Source organism: Dendrobates tinctorius, unplaced genomic scaffold (genome assembly GCF_039654945.1).
Source record: "Dendrobates tinctorius isolate UK_male_01 unplaced genomic scaffold, ASM3965494v1 ptg000143l, whole genome shotgun sequence".
Taxonomy (NCBI): Eukaryota; Metazoa; Chordata; class Amphibia; order Anura; family Dendrobatidae; genus Dendrobates; species Dendrobates tinctorius.
This window is the reverse complement of record NW_027361810.1, coordinates 39,865,993-39,882,417: the sequence shown is the minus strand read 5'-3', so window position 1 is coordinate 39,882,417 and position 16,425 is coordinate 39,865,993. Positions and strand designations below refer to the sequence as shown.

The following is a 16,425-nucleotide window of genomic DNA, read 5'->3' as shown; positions in this document are numbered from 1 at the left end:
TGGCCATCTTAGTCTCCTGACCTCAATATCATTGAGCTTCTCTGGGGAGATCTCAAGCGCGCAGTTCATGCTAGACAGCCCAGGAATTTACAGGAACTGGAGGCTTTTTGCCTAGAAGAGTGCGCAGTTTTACCATCTGAGAAAATAAAGAACCTCATCCACAACTACAACAAAAGACTTCAAGCTGTCATTGATGTTAGAAGGGGCAATACACAATATTAAGAAATTGGGTATGTGAACTTTTGATCAGGGTCATTTGCATGTTTTGGGTTGTCATTATGATTTAAAAAGAGAAAACACAGTAGTTTGACAATAAGTGGCTTCACCCAACCACTAACCATGAGTGGAGAAAAAGTTTTGGTGTTATCATTCATATTCTCTGAAGAAAAAAAAAGGCCAAGAAAGCAAAAATTCTGCCGGGCTATGTAAAGTTTTGAGCACAACTGTACTTTCTATGTTGGATGGGAGATCCAGGACTCGCATGCTTTCTCTATATTGGATAATAGATGCTGGACCCACATGCTCTCTATGTAGCAGATGTAGGACTCGCAAACTTTCTCTATGTTGGGTGGAGGATGCTACAGTCACATGTTCTTTCTAAGAAGTGTTGGAGATGCAAGACTCGCAGGCTTTCTCTATGTTTGGTGTGGGCAGGTGCATGACTACAATAAGTACAGGGGTTGCAATCCCAACTGGGCCCTGAAACCTAAGGGACACCAACTGTCTCTTTTGGCCTATGTGAACAGACTCATGCTTTCTCTGTATTGGGTGATGGATGTAGGACTCTCATCCTTTCTCTATAATGTGTGTGGGATGTAGGACTAACATGATTTCTCTATAGTGGATATGGAACTCTGGACTTACATAGTCTTTTTATGTTGAGTGGGAAATACAGGAATCCCATGCTTATCTATGATGGATGGGGTATATGTAGGACTCATATGGTTCTCTATATTGTGTGGAGGATGTGGGATTCTTATGCTTTCCCCATGTTGGGTGGGGGAGCAGGACTCACATGCTTCTCCATTATATGTAGGACTTGCATGGTTCTCTATGTTGTGTGGAGGATGTAGGACTCTCATGCTTTCCCCATGTTGGGTGGGGGAGCAGGACTCACATGCCTCTCCATGATCGGGGAGTATATGTAGGACTCACGTGGTTCTCTATGATGGGTGGGTATATGTAGGACTCCTATGGTTCTCTATGTTGCGTGGAAGATGTGGGACTCTCCTGCTTTCCATATTGGATAGGGGATGCAGGACTCACATGCTTCTCCATGATTGGGGGGTATATGTAGGACTTGCATGGTTCTCTATGTTGTGTGGAGGATGTAGGACTCTCATGCTTTCCCCATGTTGGGTGGGGAATGCCAGACGCTCATGCTTTTCTATGATGGGTGTTGTATATGTAGGGCTCAGATAGTTCTCTATGAAGGGTGGGATATAAGTAGGACTCGCATGGTTCTCTGCTGTATGGAGGAGGTAGGACTTTCATGCTTTCCCCATGTTGGATAGAGGATGCAGGAGTCACATGCTTCTCTATGATGGGGGAGTATATGTAGGACTCGCATGGTTCTGTGGAGGATGTAGGTCTTTCATGCTTTCCCCATGTTGGATGAGTGGTGTAGGAATCACAGGCGTTTTCTAGAAGTCCTGGCAGCATTTCAATTTCATTTCTAATTCTATAATTCCATATCCCTGATTTCCCAGGACAATATTTTGGTTCTGTTTTTTTGCTGCTTATTATATTTCACTCTTGCACTCATGTGAATAAGGCCTTTGGGTTTCTAGCAGAGATATAATATTAAAGCGTTAAATCTTGTTGCTGTTGGCAACTTTTCCACTTTCCCTCTTTGCTAGTTTACATAAACCGTCCCCGTTGTGTTCTTCTCAGTACAGCCATGAAATGTAGCCGGTGTCTGCTACAATTTACACTCTCATTGTAATGATAAATAGAGAAGGAATTAGACAGTAGGAATGTCTCACATATCTATTAATTATCCATGGTCTCCATAGTGATATGATGTCCAAATAGATCAGGAGCATGCCATCCAGATAAAGGGCACACAGGCTTGTAGCCGAAAAGGGATCACTCAGTTGTGGCCGCGCCATCGGACCCTTATTACACTTCCTGCGCGAACCGCCCCTAGTGACTTCCCATAGACTGCAATGGAGAAATGGCAACTGTTTCACTGAATTCAATGAAGATCTTGCCAAGTAGGATCTTTCCCCCCCCCCATGATTGTGTCCACAAAGTGGGTCGCTAAAGGAACACTTAGTAAAGCCAAACCCAAAGTTGGGCATTTTGGGGGTGACACTGCAATTTTGAGCAGCCCTGGAGGCATGGTGTAAATGGCTAGAAGTTTGCAACTGTTCTGAAGTTTGGGGAAAGTGTATCGACAAAATCGTTTAATAATCCTGTGGGTATGCTATAAGTAATGGCTCAACATCTTCTTTTCAAAAAATACTTTGATACTCTGACAAACCTCTGGCCAACCAGAGGTTGCGATGATCCAGCGGTTCTGAGATCCTTGCCAACATATTGTGGCATTCTATGGTATTTATTTTGTGAGACATTCAGGTCCTTATACAGGTTTTCCAGGCCAGGGCAATTTTTTTTGCAATCTTTGCCAAAAGAAGAAAAAGGAGTGCAATACATATAATGAAGTGCAAAACAATTAATAGAGTGAAAATAGCATTTATTAATTAATTACAAATAAATGTGTACAAAAATTAATTAAAATTGAGTATATCATACAACCCTAGTTAGTATATGTACCCAGTGCAAACCAAGGCAAAAAGACTCTTTAATGGCACATAATAAAATTATTTTACACAGAAGTGTTATAATGACCATAAAAAAGCGGTACTGTTACTGGTATCCCTTTTGATAAAGCCAAGGGCGAAACGCGCGTCAAGGGTGACACGTGGCTCCAGAGCAACCAGGCACCATACTATATGGGTAAGCGTTAAGAAGCAGTGATTTCACTTGGCTCTTTTTGGCATTTTTATTGGCAGCACTTTGTGGGTTGGTTCCTATATATATGTAGCGCTACTGGTTTTTATGGTTACTATAACCCTTGGTGTAAAATAATTTTATTACGTGCCATTAAAGTTTTTTCTGCCTGTATACATGTAACAGTACCGCTTTTTTATGGTCATTATAACACTTCTGTGTAAAATAATTTTATTATGTGCCATTAAAGAGTCTTGTTGCCTTGGTTTGCACTGGCTACATATACCAACTAGGGTTGTATGATATACTCAATTTTAATTAATTTTTGTACACATTTATTTGTAATTAATTAATAAATGCTATTTTCACTCTATTAATTGTTTTGCACTTCATTATATGGATTGCACTCCTTTTTCTTCTTTTGGCATATTCTGTTTGGAATTTACATTCACTTTATCCATTAGGATTATTTTTGGGCACGTATTATTTTAATATTCACTAGGTTTATTATTGACTGAATATAGGTGTTATTTTGCCCATAGTTGCATTTGGAAATTTGTGGTATTTTTTGCAATCTTTATAGCATGGCACACCTTATAGTGTGAAATATACACACTGCTAAGATTAGGCTGTAATGGGCGGTTCGAGCCGTTGTAACCTGACCACTCATATACTATTTGTATTGTGCCGACTAGGTTTATTTTTCCTGGATATGATCATTGAAAGAAGTAGGAAAAAATGTTTGTGTCACTTAAACCGAGAAGCTCTAACTCACAGTCAGAGCTGAATCCTGACAGTGTGCATGATCAACACTATTAGAACTGCTACAGTTCATGATGAAAAATTCTACTTGGCCCAGAAAATTCCTTTAGCATAATTTTTTTAATTTTATTTTATTTTTTATAAAACTGAGTAAAGCCTTTGCTAGATCGCTAATGAAATCTAACATTCCAAATCAAATATTCCCAACATCTGCTCAGAGATTTAACCTTAGCCACAGCTAGAAATTTGGTGATCTATGACAATATTTACTGGCTGCAAAAGATTGCCTGATTTAGAGGGTACAGTGCCCCACCACCCCTAACTGCCCCAAATTAGAACTCTAAAACCTTAAAGTGGATCTGTCGGCCTATTGCGCTGCCCTATGAAAGGGCGCCATATTACAGCTACAGGTCTGCCCTTTTAGAAGCCAAACTGGCACGTAAACATGTCTTGTAGGAGCCTGAAAATAATTACGCTGGCTCACATTTTATGCATTTACAGTTTATGAGAACACTCCCCTGCTTAACTTCTCCTGTCCCCTGCCTACTCCCCCGCTTAACCTCTCCTGTTCCCTGCCTACTCCCACCCATGTATGACCAGCTGCCTAGAAATCATTACCCAAAGGGATAGGGGGAAGCTCCTTCATGACGACGTCGGAGTGTTAAACTATGTATCCAGTGTCATCTTTCTTCATACTTGGTCTCCCAACAGCATAACACTTTTTTGCCGGTTTGGCAATTAGAAGTAGCCGTTCAATGCTGTCCATTAGGGCAGGTATAGACGACAGTATGTTCTCTCATCCGAGAAAATAGTCGATTATGCAAATCACACTCTGATCAACCTCTCAGATGAGGAGGAGATGGAGAAAAAAAATACTCCATCTTCTCCATTTTGTCCATCTGTGGAAATTGGATTGTACTCAGATGTCATCGGAGTGCAGTGCATTGTTTTCCACTGACTCATTAACTTGTATTGCCAAGTGTGATCCAAATACGTATTAAACTCGGGCATGCTGCCATTTTTTTTTTCCCGTACCGGCTCTGTACAAGGAAAGAAATCGGACATGGGCACGACCCATAGAATAACATTGGTCCTGGTATAATTGGATGTTTTTTCCGATCGCACTCAGACCACAAAAACGCCCTTAATGCAACCTATTAATATGGCAAATCCACTTTAAAGGAAACATACACAGGTGTGTGTCCGCAGCTTGTTAATTCATTAGTGAAGACCAGTGTATATAAGTACACCCTCCCCATTATGACATTCTCCCCCAGATCTGCGCTCGATTAAGCACAATGTCTGTGACGACTATCTGTGCTGAAACTTTTGAAGCCACGAAGAGCCTCTTTACTTTCTCCTTGGAGAATATGCTTCTGCTTCCTCTGTAGGGTCTACGTCTGGTGCTGTGTATCCGCACCGTACGTGTATATGTCGGTGTCTCTTGGTAGAGCTGTTTAGCTCGGAGACGCGGACAGGCTATGTGAAAGTAATGATCCTCTTTCTTTCCCCTTGAGGTAATTCCATCTCATTACGCTGACGTTCCACATCCTACTTTTGGCTAGAGCAATATTTACTTTAGGCACTGCTTTTGTTCTTGGCCCGGATGCTACATTAATATCGTAGAAATTCTGTTTGTGTTTAGCTAAGGAGTGTCAGGAGACCTAGATTTGCTCATGCGCAACGATGTGGACCTGATAGTCTTCAGTTGTCAGATCGTCAACAATTGCGGCATCATCTTCCGTTTCTGCTTGAATCTATATTAAATCTGGCCAGTATAATTTTGCCCCTATCAGGCATATAAAAAATGTAACACCTCGATGCAAAAAGAACTGAAAAATAAAATATTATTTTCTGAATACATCTCCTATGCCGATCTGTGTGTCTCCAAGATTCATAGAACCATAGAATGTCAGAGTTGGAAGGGTCATCGTGTCCAACCCCCTGCTCAATGCAGGATTCACTAAGCCATCTCAGACATCTGTCCAGCCTCTGTTTGAAGACTTCCATTGAAGGAGAACTCACCACCTTTCGTTGCAGCCTGTTCCACTCATTGATCACCCTCACTATCAAGTTTTTTCTAATATCTAATCTGCATCTTCTCCCTTTCAGTTTAATTCCATTGCTTCTCGTGTTTCCATGTGGAAATGAGAGTAATGATGATCCCTCTACTTTGTGACAGCCCTTCAGATATTTGTAGACTTCTTTTTTGCGATCAAAACATTCCCAGATCCTTTAACCATTTCTCATAGGACATACTTTGCAGTCCGCTCACCATCCTGGTAGCTCTTCTCCAAACTTGCTTCAGTTCTTCTATGACATTTTTAAAAGAAACAGTATTCCAGATGAGGTCTGATCAAGGAGGAGTAAAGGGGAATAATTCCTTCATGTGATCTAGACTCAATGTTTCTCTTAATATATCTCAGAATTAAGATTATGAACTTGTCCGCTATAAAACTAGTGATAATCTGACTATAAACCAACCCATAGCAATAGAAGTTCAAGTGCAGGATGCACTTAATTTTACCTAATGAGTCAGAGTTTTGAATCCCTACAACAGGGTTACTGTCCAAGAGAAAGTTGGAACTGAAGGTCCTTATCAAAAGTAGGAAAACACAAATCATGTAAAAAAAATAAACATGAGGTATGGAAACTTGTGCGACACATTATGGAGTATATAAATACTGGTACAATAGGGCAAGTTGGATTTTTGCTTTTGGCAACCAATTATGTTAAGCTCTTATTTTGCTAAAAATTCCTTTTAAAAGTAGCAACTTTATTTATTTATTATCTTATGTCACTAGTTTATTTTTCTATTTATCCAGGGAGGATAAAATAAAATAATTATGTACGTTTTCAAGTAGTGTTAATGAAAAAAAACATCGTATCTTTGGGCACAATTCGTAATTTGTGATTTATTGAAGTAATTTTTCTTTTTTGTCTCGTGGCGTTCGCTGACGTTTTTACGCAACTTCAAAATGGCGCACGCGATTAAATATCAAAAATGCGATTTATTTTTGGTTTTATCTATTTTTTGTGACTTTTCATTAATAAAAATCTCAAATATTTAAAAAAAAAAAAAAACAGAACACAAAATTGCAGCAAATTGAAAATTCCTCCAGAAACTGTTCCCATAGGGGAACATAGAGAAATGAGTGAATCTGTGAATATTGATTTTGCCAACATTGTAACAAAAGGAGAATTTACAGCAGCAGAGCAGCAATTCCTCCCTACAGGGCAATGGAGACTGAAGTATGGGTCCGTATAAAAGTATTCCAGCTTCCATTGCCTCATAAGCAGGGACATATTGCGGCATAATAGAAAACACATCTGTTGGTAAAATACAGGCATCCTTTTCAGACTGTCACATTGCTTAGTTATTAGTAGTCTGGTCTCTATAATTCTTTTTAGTTGCTACAATGGTTTCCACTTAATGCTTTAAGTGTTATTAGGGGGACGCCTTAAGGGGCAGACATATCACATGTGCAGCCGTCTCATTTACACGTGGGCCTTTAGAGGATAGGAGTCCAGTTCCACTGCATTAATCTCAGTTGGGAGAAAGGCCACTTAACATCTCTGTGATCAGTAGATGCCCTTAAAGAGAATTCATTAGCGCTTTTCTTTAAAGTGTGGTGTTTCCCAGTATTTAAACTCACAACCTGTAGCATGGCAGGCAAAAACTCTAGCAGTGACCCTCACTGTGCATTCTTGGTATAAGAGGATGTTCTCTGCCTAAAGATCTAAATAGTATTCTTCTTTACAGGCATAGTGTACTGGCACACAGAGATACATCTCATTATAGTTGTACATTTTTAAATACCTTTAAGCTCATAACCTGTAGCTTGGCAAACAGAAACTCTAGCAGTGAGCCTCACTGTACACTCTTAAGTGTAGGAGGATGTTCGCTGCCTAGAGATCTAAATAGTATTCTTCTTTATGGGTATATTGTACTGGCACACAGAGATATCTCAATATACTTGTACATCTTTAGATACCTTTTACGTTCACAACCTGTAGCAGGCAAACAGAAACTCTAGCAGTGAGCCACATGGTAGACTGCTAAGTATAGGGGGATGTCCTGTGCTTAAAGATCTAAATAATATTCTTCTTTACAGGCATAGTGTACTGGCACCTAGAGATACATCTCAATATACTTGTATATCTTTATATATCTGTATATTGGAAGCAAAATATAAGTCTGCAGATTATTTTTTTATTTCCCATTACTAAAAAGTAAGGAAAAACAATGATGAGATTATTAATATACTTAAAAAAAAATAAAAATCACAAACCAGTAGAAAACATGGGCATATTTGATATCGTTTTAATCGTAACAACATGTTCAATAAATGGTAAATGGTGTAAAAAAAGTGATTTAGGCTAGTTTCACACTTGCTTTTTTTTGCAGCGTGTTTTTCCCGCAAAAAAACGCATTGAAAAAACGCATACAAATGCATACAAACGCTGCGTTTTTTTCAAGCATTTTTATGCGCATGCAGGAAAAAAACGCAGCGTTTTTGTGCGTTTGTATGCGTTTTTTGTGCGTTTGCGTTTTTTTACAGATTTTGGAAAAACCCCACAAAAAAGAAAAAACAACCATTCAACAACACACAAGACCAATGGGACTTCATTGTGGGTGTGGTATGTTAATATATAGACCCTGTCTACAGTATTCTTCACATTTGCTTGATTCTTCTCGTGACCATGGATCTACGCTGGAAGAGTTTTCACTTCAACTTGGATTTGGACATCGCGATGGCTCAGGCGTATGCAGTTGCTTGCCATGAACAAAGGAAGAGAGAGAGGCAGCGAAGACGGCGTCGTATGTGGATACATCCGATTGTTGAACTCCGGGAGAGCTGTGGGGCATACCACACCCTCTACAGCGAGCTCCAGTCAAACCCAGAGAAATTTACAGATTATATCCGGATGTCCCACGAAAGTTTCATGGATTTGCTTGCTCGTGTCCAACAATCCATCCGGAGACAGGACACACAGCTCCGTCGTGCGATTCCTCCTGAGGAACGGCTACTGGTGACATTACGGTATGTTTTAAAAACCAAGGGGTGCGGTCTGATGTTTTTTTTTTAAATTTAGTATTCAAAACCTTGGGTAATTAGTTTTCGTGAATGTACTAATATTTTATTTTATAGTTTTTTAAAATAATATACATAAATATTAATTTTACTTCTTTGTCTGTTCACAGATTCCTGGCGACTGGAGAAACCCTATCTTCACTACACTTCCAGTACCGTATTGGAATCTCTACCTTGTCTGGAATTGTTGCTGACACCTGCCGGGCTCTCTGGAATGTTCTTTGTCCAGAATTTATGCCCCTGCCCACCGCTGAAAAGTGGATGGAAATTGCTGACAAATTCTGGACAGTATGCAATTTTCCCAACTGTTTGGGAGCTGTTGATGGTAAACACATACGGATCATCAAACCCCAAAGAACGGGATCTGAGTACTATAATTACAAAAAGTACTTTTCAATAGTACTCATGGCCATTGCGGATGCCGGATGTATGTTTGTAGCAGTGGACATTGGAGCATTTGGCCGTGGTAATGACTCACAGGCTTTTAAAAACTCAGACATGGGCCGGAGGTTGTATGGCAACCAATTTAATTTCCCTATGCCACGGCCTCTTCCTCACACCGAAGCTCCGCCACTGCCCTTTGTAATGGTTGGCGATGAGGCTTTTCAAATGTGCGGAAACTTACTGAAACCCTACTCCAGCCGGGACTTGGACCACACCAAAAAAATATTTAATTACAGGCTGACCAGGGCCAGAAGAACTGTCGAGTGTGCTTTTGGGATTCTTGTCTCCAGATGGCGAATTCTGGGCACGGCCATTAATCTTAAACTTGAAACAGTCGATGAGGTGGTGAAGGCCTGTGTGGTTCTACATAACTTTGTGATGGCTAAAGAGCACCCGACCTTTGAACTGGACGATGATGCTCCTAACCCATTGCCTGAATTCACTCAGCACACTCTCAGGTCATCCGTTGAAGTTGGCCAAATGAGGGACCAATTTGCGGCCTACTTTATTTCTGATGTAGGACGGGTGCACTGGCAAGATGAAATGGTGTAATGTTTTTGTTTGTTTATGGTAATAAAAAAACCTTATTTGATACCATTACTGAGTGCACTATATTTTTTAAACTCCAATTAAATAAAAAACTTCCCATGTATAACTGAATTTTTTGATGTTCACACACCTGGGCAGGTAAATACACATATGAGTTAAAATACAGCATTGCTAGTCTGCGTGAAATATATTGGAACGAGCAAAGCTGCAGGCCATGAATCAGGAAACCAATTTTTTTCAAGAGAAAATTGTCCAACTAGTTGAAACCCAACCCCAATGAAAGTCCATGGGGAATACAAGTCAGCATTGAGTGGATGAATGTAATCTGCTCAATTCCAACTTACAAGTTATTACACTAGGCCTTGGAATGACTATACTAGGCCGTGGTATTTCAAATATGAGTATAGTAGGCCTTGGGCCTACTAGTATAGTCATATGTGAAATACCACAGCCTAGTATAGTCATACCAAGGCCTACTCGATTTTTACCAACTAGGATCTTGTTTCACGAAAAACAAACTGGTGAAACTTGACAAGTTTCAACAGTTTGTTTTTCATGAAACCAGATTCTAGTTGGTAAAACTAGAGTTATTACACTAGGCCTTGGAATGACTACACTAGGCCGTGGTATTTCAAATATGAGTATAGTAGGCCTTGGGGCTAGTAGTATAGTCATATGTGAAATACCACGGCCTAGTATAGTCATACCAAGGCCTACTCGATTTTTACCAACTAGGATCTTGTTTCACGAAAAACAAACTGGTGAAATTTGACAAGTTTCAACAGTTTGTTTTTCATGAAACCAGATTCTAGTTGGTAAAACTAGAGTTATTACACTAGGCCTTGGAATGACTACACTAGGCCGTGGTATTTCAAATATGAGTATAGTAGGCCTTGGGGCTAGTAGTATAGTCATATGTGAAATACCACGGCCTAGTATAGTCATACCAAGGCCTACTCGATTTTTACCAACTAGGATCTTGTTTCACGAAAAACAAACTGGTGAAACTTGACAAGTTTCAACAGTTTGTTTTTCATGAAACCAGATCCAAGTTGGTAAAACTCGAGTTATTACACTGGGCCTTGGTATGACTATACTAGTCCGTGTTATTTCACATATGACTATACTAGGCCTTGGGTTGGTTTTTAACATGTATTTACCCATCAGTGTGTGTGAGCGGCGCAAACAACATTAATGAAACTTTGTAATGGTGAACCACAAATGTAAATTTATTTTTAATCACAAAAATAAACCAAAAAATTATTTTTTCCGGCGTTTGGGGGCAGATGGTTTCAATTTGGGGGTGTGCAGGGAATATGCAACACTTGCAGTTGAAGACGGTGTTTGAGGGGAAGGGGCAACAAAACTTGTGGGGGAAGGTAGTCCAGTTAAGGGAATTAAACAAGGAACACTTGGAGGAGAGGAAATCTGTTCAGGTACATTAGTTGTAATGGCATGTCGCCGTAGGCTTGTGTGCCTGGACCGACTTTGGCCCAATGCCCGCCTTGATAGATTTCGCCTTGAACTAGGGGCAAATATTGAGTGTAGGTCCCCCGTCTGCTGGTGTGGCTGCTGCTGCTGCTGAGGTGGCTGCTGCTGCTGCTGAGGTGGCGGCTGCTGCTGAGGTGGCTGCTGCTGCTGCTGAGGTGGCTGCTGCTGCTGAGGTGGTTGCTGCTGCTGCTGAGGTGGCTGCTGCTGAGGTGGCTGCTGCTGCTGCTGAGGTGGCTGCTGCTGCTGCTCTTCGTTGGCAGTGCTCGTCCTTGCAGGAGGACTGGTGGCGGCAGTGATGGTCCAGGTTTGCGGAGTGGTGGTGGCAGGGCTACTACATGTTGTTGTAGCGGCAGGGCTGTTCCATGTTTGCCTAGTGGTGGCTGAGCTCCACGCATGCATGGGAGTGGAGGTGGTGCTCCAGACAGGAGCAGCGCTTGCCATGGTGGTGTCGGTGAAGTGACCAGCTGCACTCAGACTTGTGGTGGTGTAACGGTGGGTGTCCTGGCTTTGAATAGAGGTGTCCGTGCAGTGGTATGCAGCACAAGTCGGTAGTGAGGTGAAGCGAGTCAATGGTGGCACAGGTGGAAATGACACCACTGACTGCTGACCGTACCGATTATGCTGCATAGCCTGCAAGAAAGCATTGTTGCAGGCCTGCAGCACATTCAGCTGTTGCTCAGGACTAAGGTGTTCCGCCATGCCCTTTTCAATCTTACTAAAAAAATGGTGTGCTGGTCTGTTGAGGTCGGCCTCCAGACGGTCAAGGCGCTGTTCTACAGAATTGAAGCGGTGTTCAAAGTGGTTAAAACCACGTTCCATGAGTGCAAAACCGCTTTCAACTCTGTCGGACAGTGACTTGAGGCTGGAATTAAAGGCCTCGCTCAAATGCATAAACTCGGGCAAGACATTCCTGTCCAAGGCCCTCTGCCGCTGGCGGGTAGTGCCCGCATAACCAGTGGCAGAGACCTGGGACAGGGGAACACCTGATGGCCCAGCTTCCTGGTCACCAGCTGTGTGTGTGGCTGACCTGCAAGGTGCTTCCTGGCTGTCGGATGGCTGGGACGGGTCAGAGGACGTCCGAGGAAGGACCGCTCCAGGGCCAGGTTGCAGGGTGCTGCTCCAGGTGCTGTGGAAGAAAGGAAAATCATTACTACCATGCCTTTACAAGAAGCATCAGCTGTGGATTAGAAAAACACAGATTAATAAAAATAAAAACCCAAAATTTATAATACTTACGATCTCGTGGCAAGGACCGGTCTTAGGAACTGCAACGCGTGATAGTGACGGTATCTAGTTCTGGTCCTTGACGCAGATCCACTGCGAACCTGGCCCTCAGCACGAACATCACTGTTGAAGCGGTCCTTGATCGAACGCCAACGTGTTCGGACTTTGTCCACTGTTGGTAAAAAAAAAACAGTGCCGTCAAGGACAACAGTCACTGCGGCACAATATAGCAATACAATACTCAAAGCAGTCACTGTAGACCCCGATGACACTGTTGGGTTTCCTGCTAGAATACACCTAGCACGAAACCCAACAGTGCCGTCAAGGACAACAGTCACTGCGGCACAATGTAGCAATACAATACTCAAAGTAGTCACTGTAGACCCCGATGACACTGTTGGGTTTCCTGCTAGAATACACCTAGCACGAAACCCAACAGTGCCGTCAAGGACAACAGTCACTGCGGCACAATGTAGCAATACAATACTCAAAGCAGTCACTGTAGACCCCGATGACACTGTTGGGTTTCCTGCTAGAATATGTCTAGCACGAAACCCAACAGTGCCATCAAGGACAACAGTCACTGCGGCACAATACAGAGCAGGGAAATACTCACTAAACGCCTTTTTGGAGGATGCTGTGGCGCTGTCCCAGCCATCCATCAACGCTGCGGCCACCTCATTCCATAGCCGCCGGGTCACCACAATGTCCTTGTACAGCCGGTCACGGCTGTCCCACAACGGCGAACGCTCCTGGACCAGGCTGATGAGCTGCTCATTATCCAGGTAGACATCTTCATCACGTTGTGGAACCTAGACAAAACACATTCATTAGAATAATCAAATTTAAATTGAATAAAAAGTTACAAAAAAAAGAAACATTAAAAAGAGTAAAAATAGAAGATAAAAAATAAAGAACATTACAAATCATTTGATACATACATTCCGTATCACCACCGGGACTTGGCTTCGCTGCTCCTGCTCTTCGCCCTCACTAGTCCCGTCCGCAGAAGATGATGATGACGATGTCTTAAAAAAGTTGAAAAAAACGTAAGAGATTTGGAGAAGCTGCAGATATACTTACCAGATGCACGAAAATAATCACCTCACGGTCTGCTTGCGCCAATTCCTGCCGCGATGGGGAATACTCGGATTCTGAAGACATACTGCATGTAAAAATAATAAAAATCATTAGTACATACATAATTTAAAAGGACAGGCATATAATGTAATATACTCACATTCTTCGCTGATAGAAGATGGGTTCCTTGTTGACTGTCTGCTCTCCAATCTGTCAGTGTAGTAGTGGCAGAGTTTTGGCAGGCACCTCCTTTATATAGACTTTTTTTTTTTGACTTTAGAAGATTATAACTAGTACAACAAGTGGACACCACCAAAAAAACGCAGCGCTAAAAAAACGCATACATGCGCATGCCAGTGCGCACGTATGCGCATCCATAGGCTATAATGGCCATTTTTAGCGCAAAACGTGCGCATACGTGCGCATGCGCTTTTTTGCAGGACCAAAAAATGCAACATGCTGCGTCTGTAAAATACAAACGCACACCCCAAAAAAACGCAGCGCATGAAAATCGCATACGTGCGCATGCCAGCGCGCAGGTATGCGCACCCATGTTAAATATAGGGGAAAAAACGCATGCGCACGTATGCGTTTTTTTCCAGCGCAAAAAAACGCAAATGTGAAACCAGCCTTAGTTATTTTTTTCCATTAAATTGTTTTTGACATGTTTTTTTTTCTGTAACAACCAAGAAACAAATAATGAAGTGCAGAAAAGTGAGAGAAAACAAATTCTGCAAAACTTTAAACGAACTGCTCCTATTATAGCTCCCTTTGCCCATCTGAACTCCTGTATCACCGACTTACCTCATCTTTGCTTCTTAGGTTTGGAATGGAGCTGAGTGCCTCCCACTGATGACTGTGGGATTTCTCCAGACTAAACAATTTAAGAAGTTTCTTATTTGGTCCTTATTTTGCTTATAAGAAGGCTTTTCTGTCCCGGAGTGTTGACTAAGATGATATGCAGTTCAAGAATATTGACTTACCAACAATAAGAATAGCGATGAGCTGATTGATATCATTTTCCATCTCCTGTGAGATTTAAAACACCTCCGGACTTCACAATAGAAACTGTATACGTTAATAAATGATTCCTAGACCTGATGGAGCGGGTGTATTTACTTTGAAGAATATATATGTCAACATGGGTGTATTATTCTTATAAAAAGTCTCCTTGCTTACCGTTGAGCATTTTATGAGGTCTAGTTGGACGCATAAAATGCAGATTTTTATTTGAGGATTATACAGCCATTTTGACTTGGATTTTCAAAGTAAATACACCAGTCTCATCAAGTCTAAAATATCTATTTAATAATGGATGCAGTTTGAATTTAAGCTACCGGTCCTGAACAATTATTTTGTCATAGACGCGTAGGTATGCTTTGCAGGTTTTGCTTATACGACATATACAGATACGAATGCGGTTATTAAAATCTGACATACAGAACATTACACAGTGCCACTATACTGACTTGTTTTAAGGTGGCCATATGCCTTATTAGAGACCCGTGGGTTCCCTCTGATCTCCATCTCATCACCTATCCTTTGGATCCAGCACCAGAATAAGGCGCTGGTCACACATGTTATTCCCAAGTTATTATATATCATTTGGTTTATTAATATCTCTTAAGGATGGGTATAACCCTTTAAAACCAAATGATTATGGTCTTGCTCCTAGTTTTTTTAAGGGCTCTGTTAGGGGTTGTCCATGTTTTGGATACAACTTTTTTTTTTGTCAAATGTATGAAATTGGAGCTAAAAAAAAAAAATCATTTTTGCAATTTGGTTTCATAATAAATTTTGCAGCTTTGCCTTCTATAATCTGTCTATTGCATGGTCTATTGCTGCGGAAGGAGTTAACTGAGAATCCTTCATCAGCCTGCTTGTTCATTATTAGTTTTTTGGGCTCATTTCAGCTGATTTATGACCGCAGACCACATCAAAGTTGAACTTGCAAAAAAAAACCCACAAAGAACCTATAAAAGCCAAACTATGCAAAATTTTTAATGAAACCCAATTGAAAAAAATGATTTCTTGCCCCGACTACATGCATCTAATGGAAAAAAGGTCCTCAAAGAGGAACAAGCATTTTGTCACTGTACATTAAATCTGCATTTTTTTTTCTTTAGGAAGCGGGGCCACAGCTGTGGTTCAAGCAGCCCTATGCAAACCCAGACAAGAACGGGTCGCCATAAAGAGGATAAACTTAGAAAAGTGCCAGACAAGCATGGATGAGCTGCTTGTAAGTATGAGTTGTTTTTTTGGGGGGGTCTTAGCATTAGTGAAGAATATATCCACACCCATATGCAAACAAGTTCTGGCGCAAAAAAAAAGTGTTCAAATAACTTTGAAAATGTATTCGACTTGATCACATTTGGTCTTACATGGGACATGAATTTCCCTGCTTGGGTGGATTTTTTAAAGAGTGAGAAGGTTTGTGAACTTGTGTTGACTTGTGGACAAATTATTTTTTTTTTCTTGAGGCTTCATTCAGACGTCAGTTTTATAATGGTACAGAAAAAACTTTACCGATTTTTCATCAGTGTTTTTGATCCAATTTTGATCAGTTTTTACCATTCGGGGTTCATCAGTGATTTTCTCATATGAAAAAAAATCTTCTTCTATCCATTACATTGTTAATGTTAGACATCACATAAATAGCACATTGATGGTAATTTGTGCTATCAGACATTTTTCCTGAAGCATAGACTTGTTGAGGTGATTTTGACCTGTGACTCGAATAAAAGAAGAACGTTTCCATGATTTTTATTTTTTTTTTTTTGGGGGGGGGGCACACTCTGCAAAAAAAAAAAAAAAAAAAAAAAGC

At 41.1% G+C, this 16,425-nt stretch overlaps 2 protein-coding genes across 4 annotated transcripts in view; one reads left to right on the top strand and one right to left on the bottom strand.

Moving 5' to 3' along the window:
• Positions 1 to 16,425, top strand: part of STK39 (serine/threonine kinase 39) — a 443,332-nt gene that overhangs the window by 75,312 nt on the left and 351,595 nt on the right. For all 3 annotated transcript variants that reach the window (XM_073545795.1, XM_073545797.1, XM_073545798.1), the window contains exon 2: positions 15,728 to 15,840. In XM_073545795.1, coding sequence (XP_073401896.1) covers positions 15,728 to 15,840 — 113 coding nt within the window. The remainder of the gene's footprint in view (positions 1 to 15,727; positions 15,841 to 16,425) is intronic.
• LOC141049083 (uncharacterized) lies at positions 10,979 to 15,180 on the bottom strand. Its single transcript, XM_073545231.1, has 5 exons — positions 15,137 to 15,180; positions 14,406 to 14,475; positions 13,138 to 13,333; positions 12,534 to 12,693; positions 10,979 to 12,423 (listed from the first exon to the last, which is right to left on the bottom strand). Exons 1-5 carry the CDS (start codon positions 15,178 to 15,180, stop codon positions 11,067 to 11,069), a joined length of 1,827 nt encoding a protein of 608 aa, XP_073401332.1. The 3' UTR covers positions 10,979 to 11,066.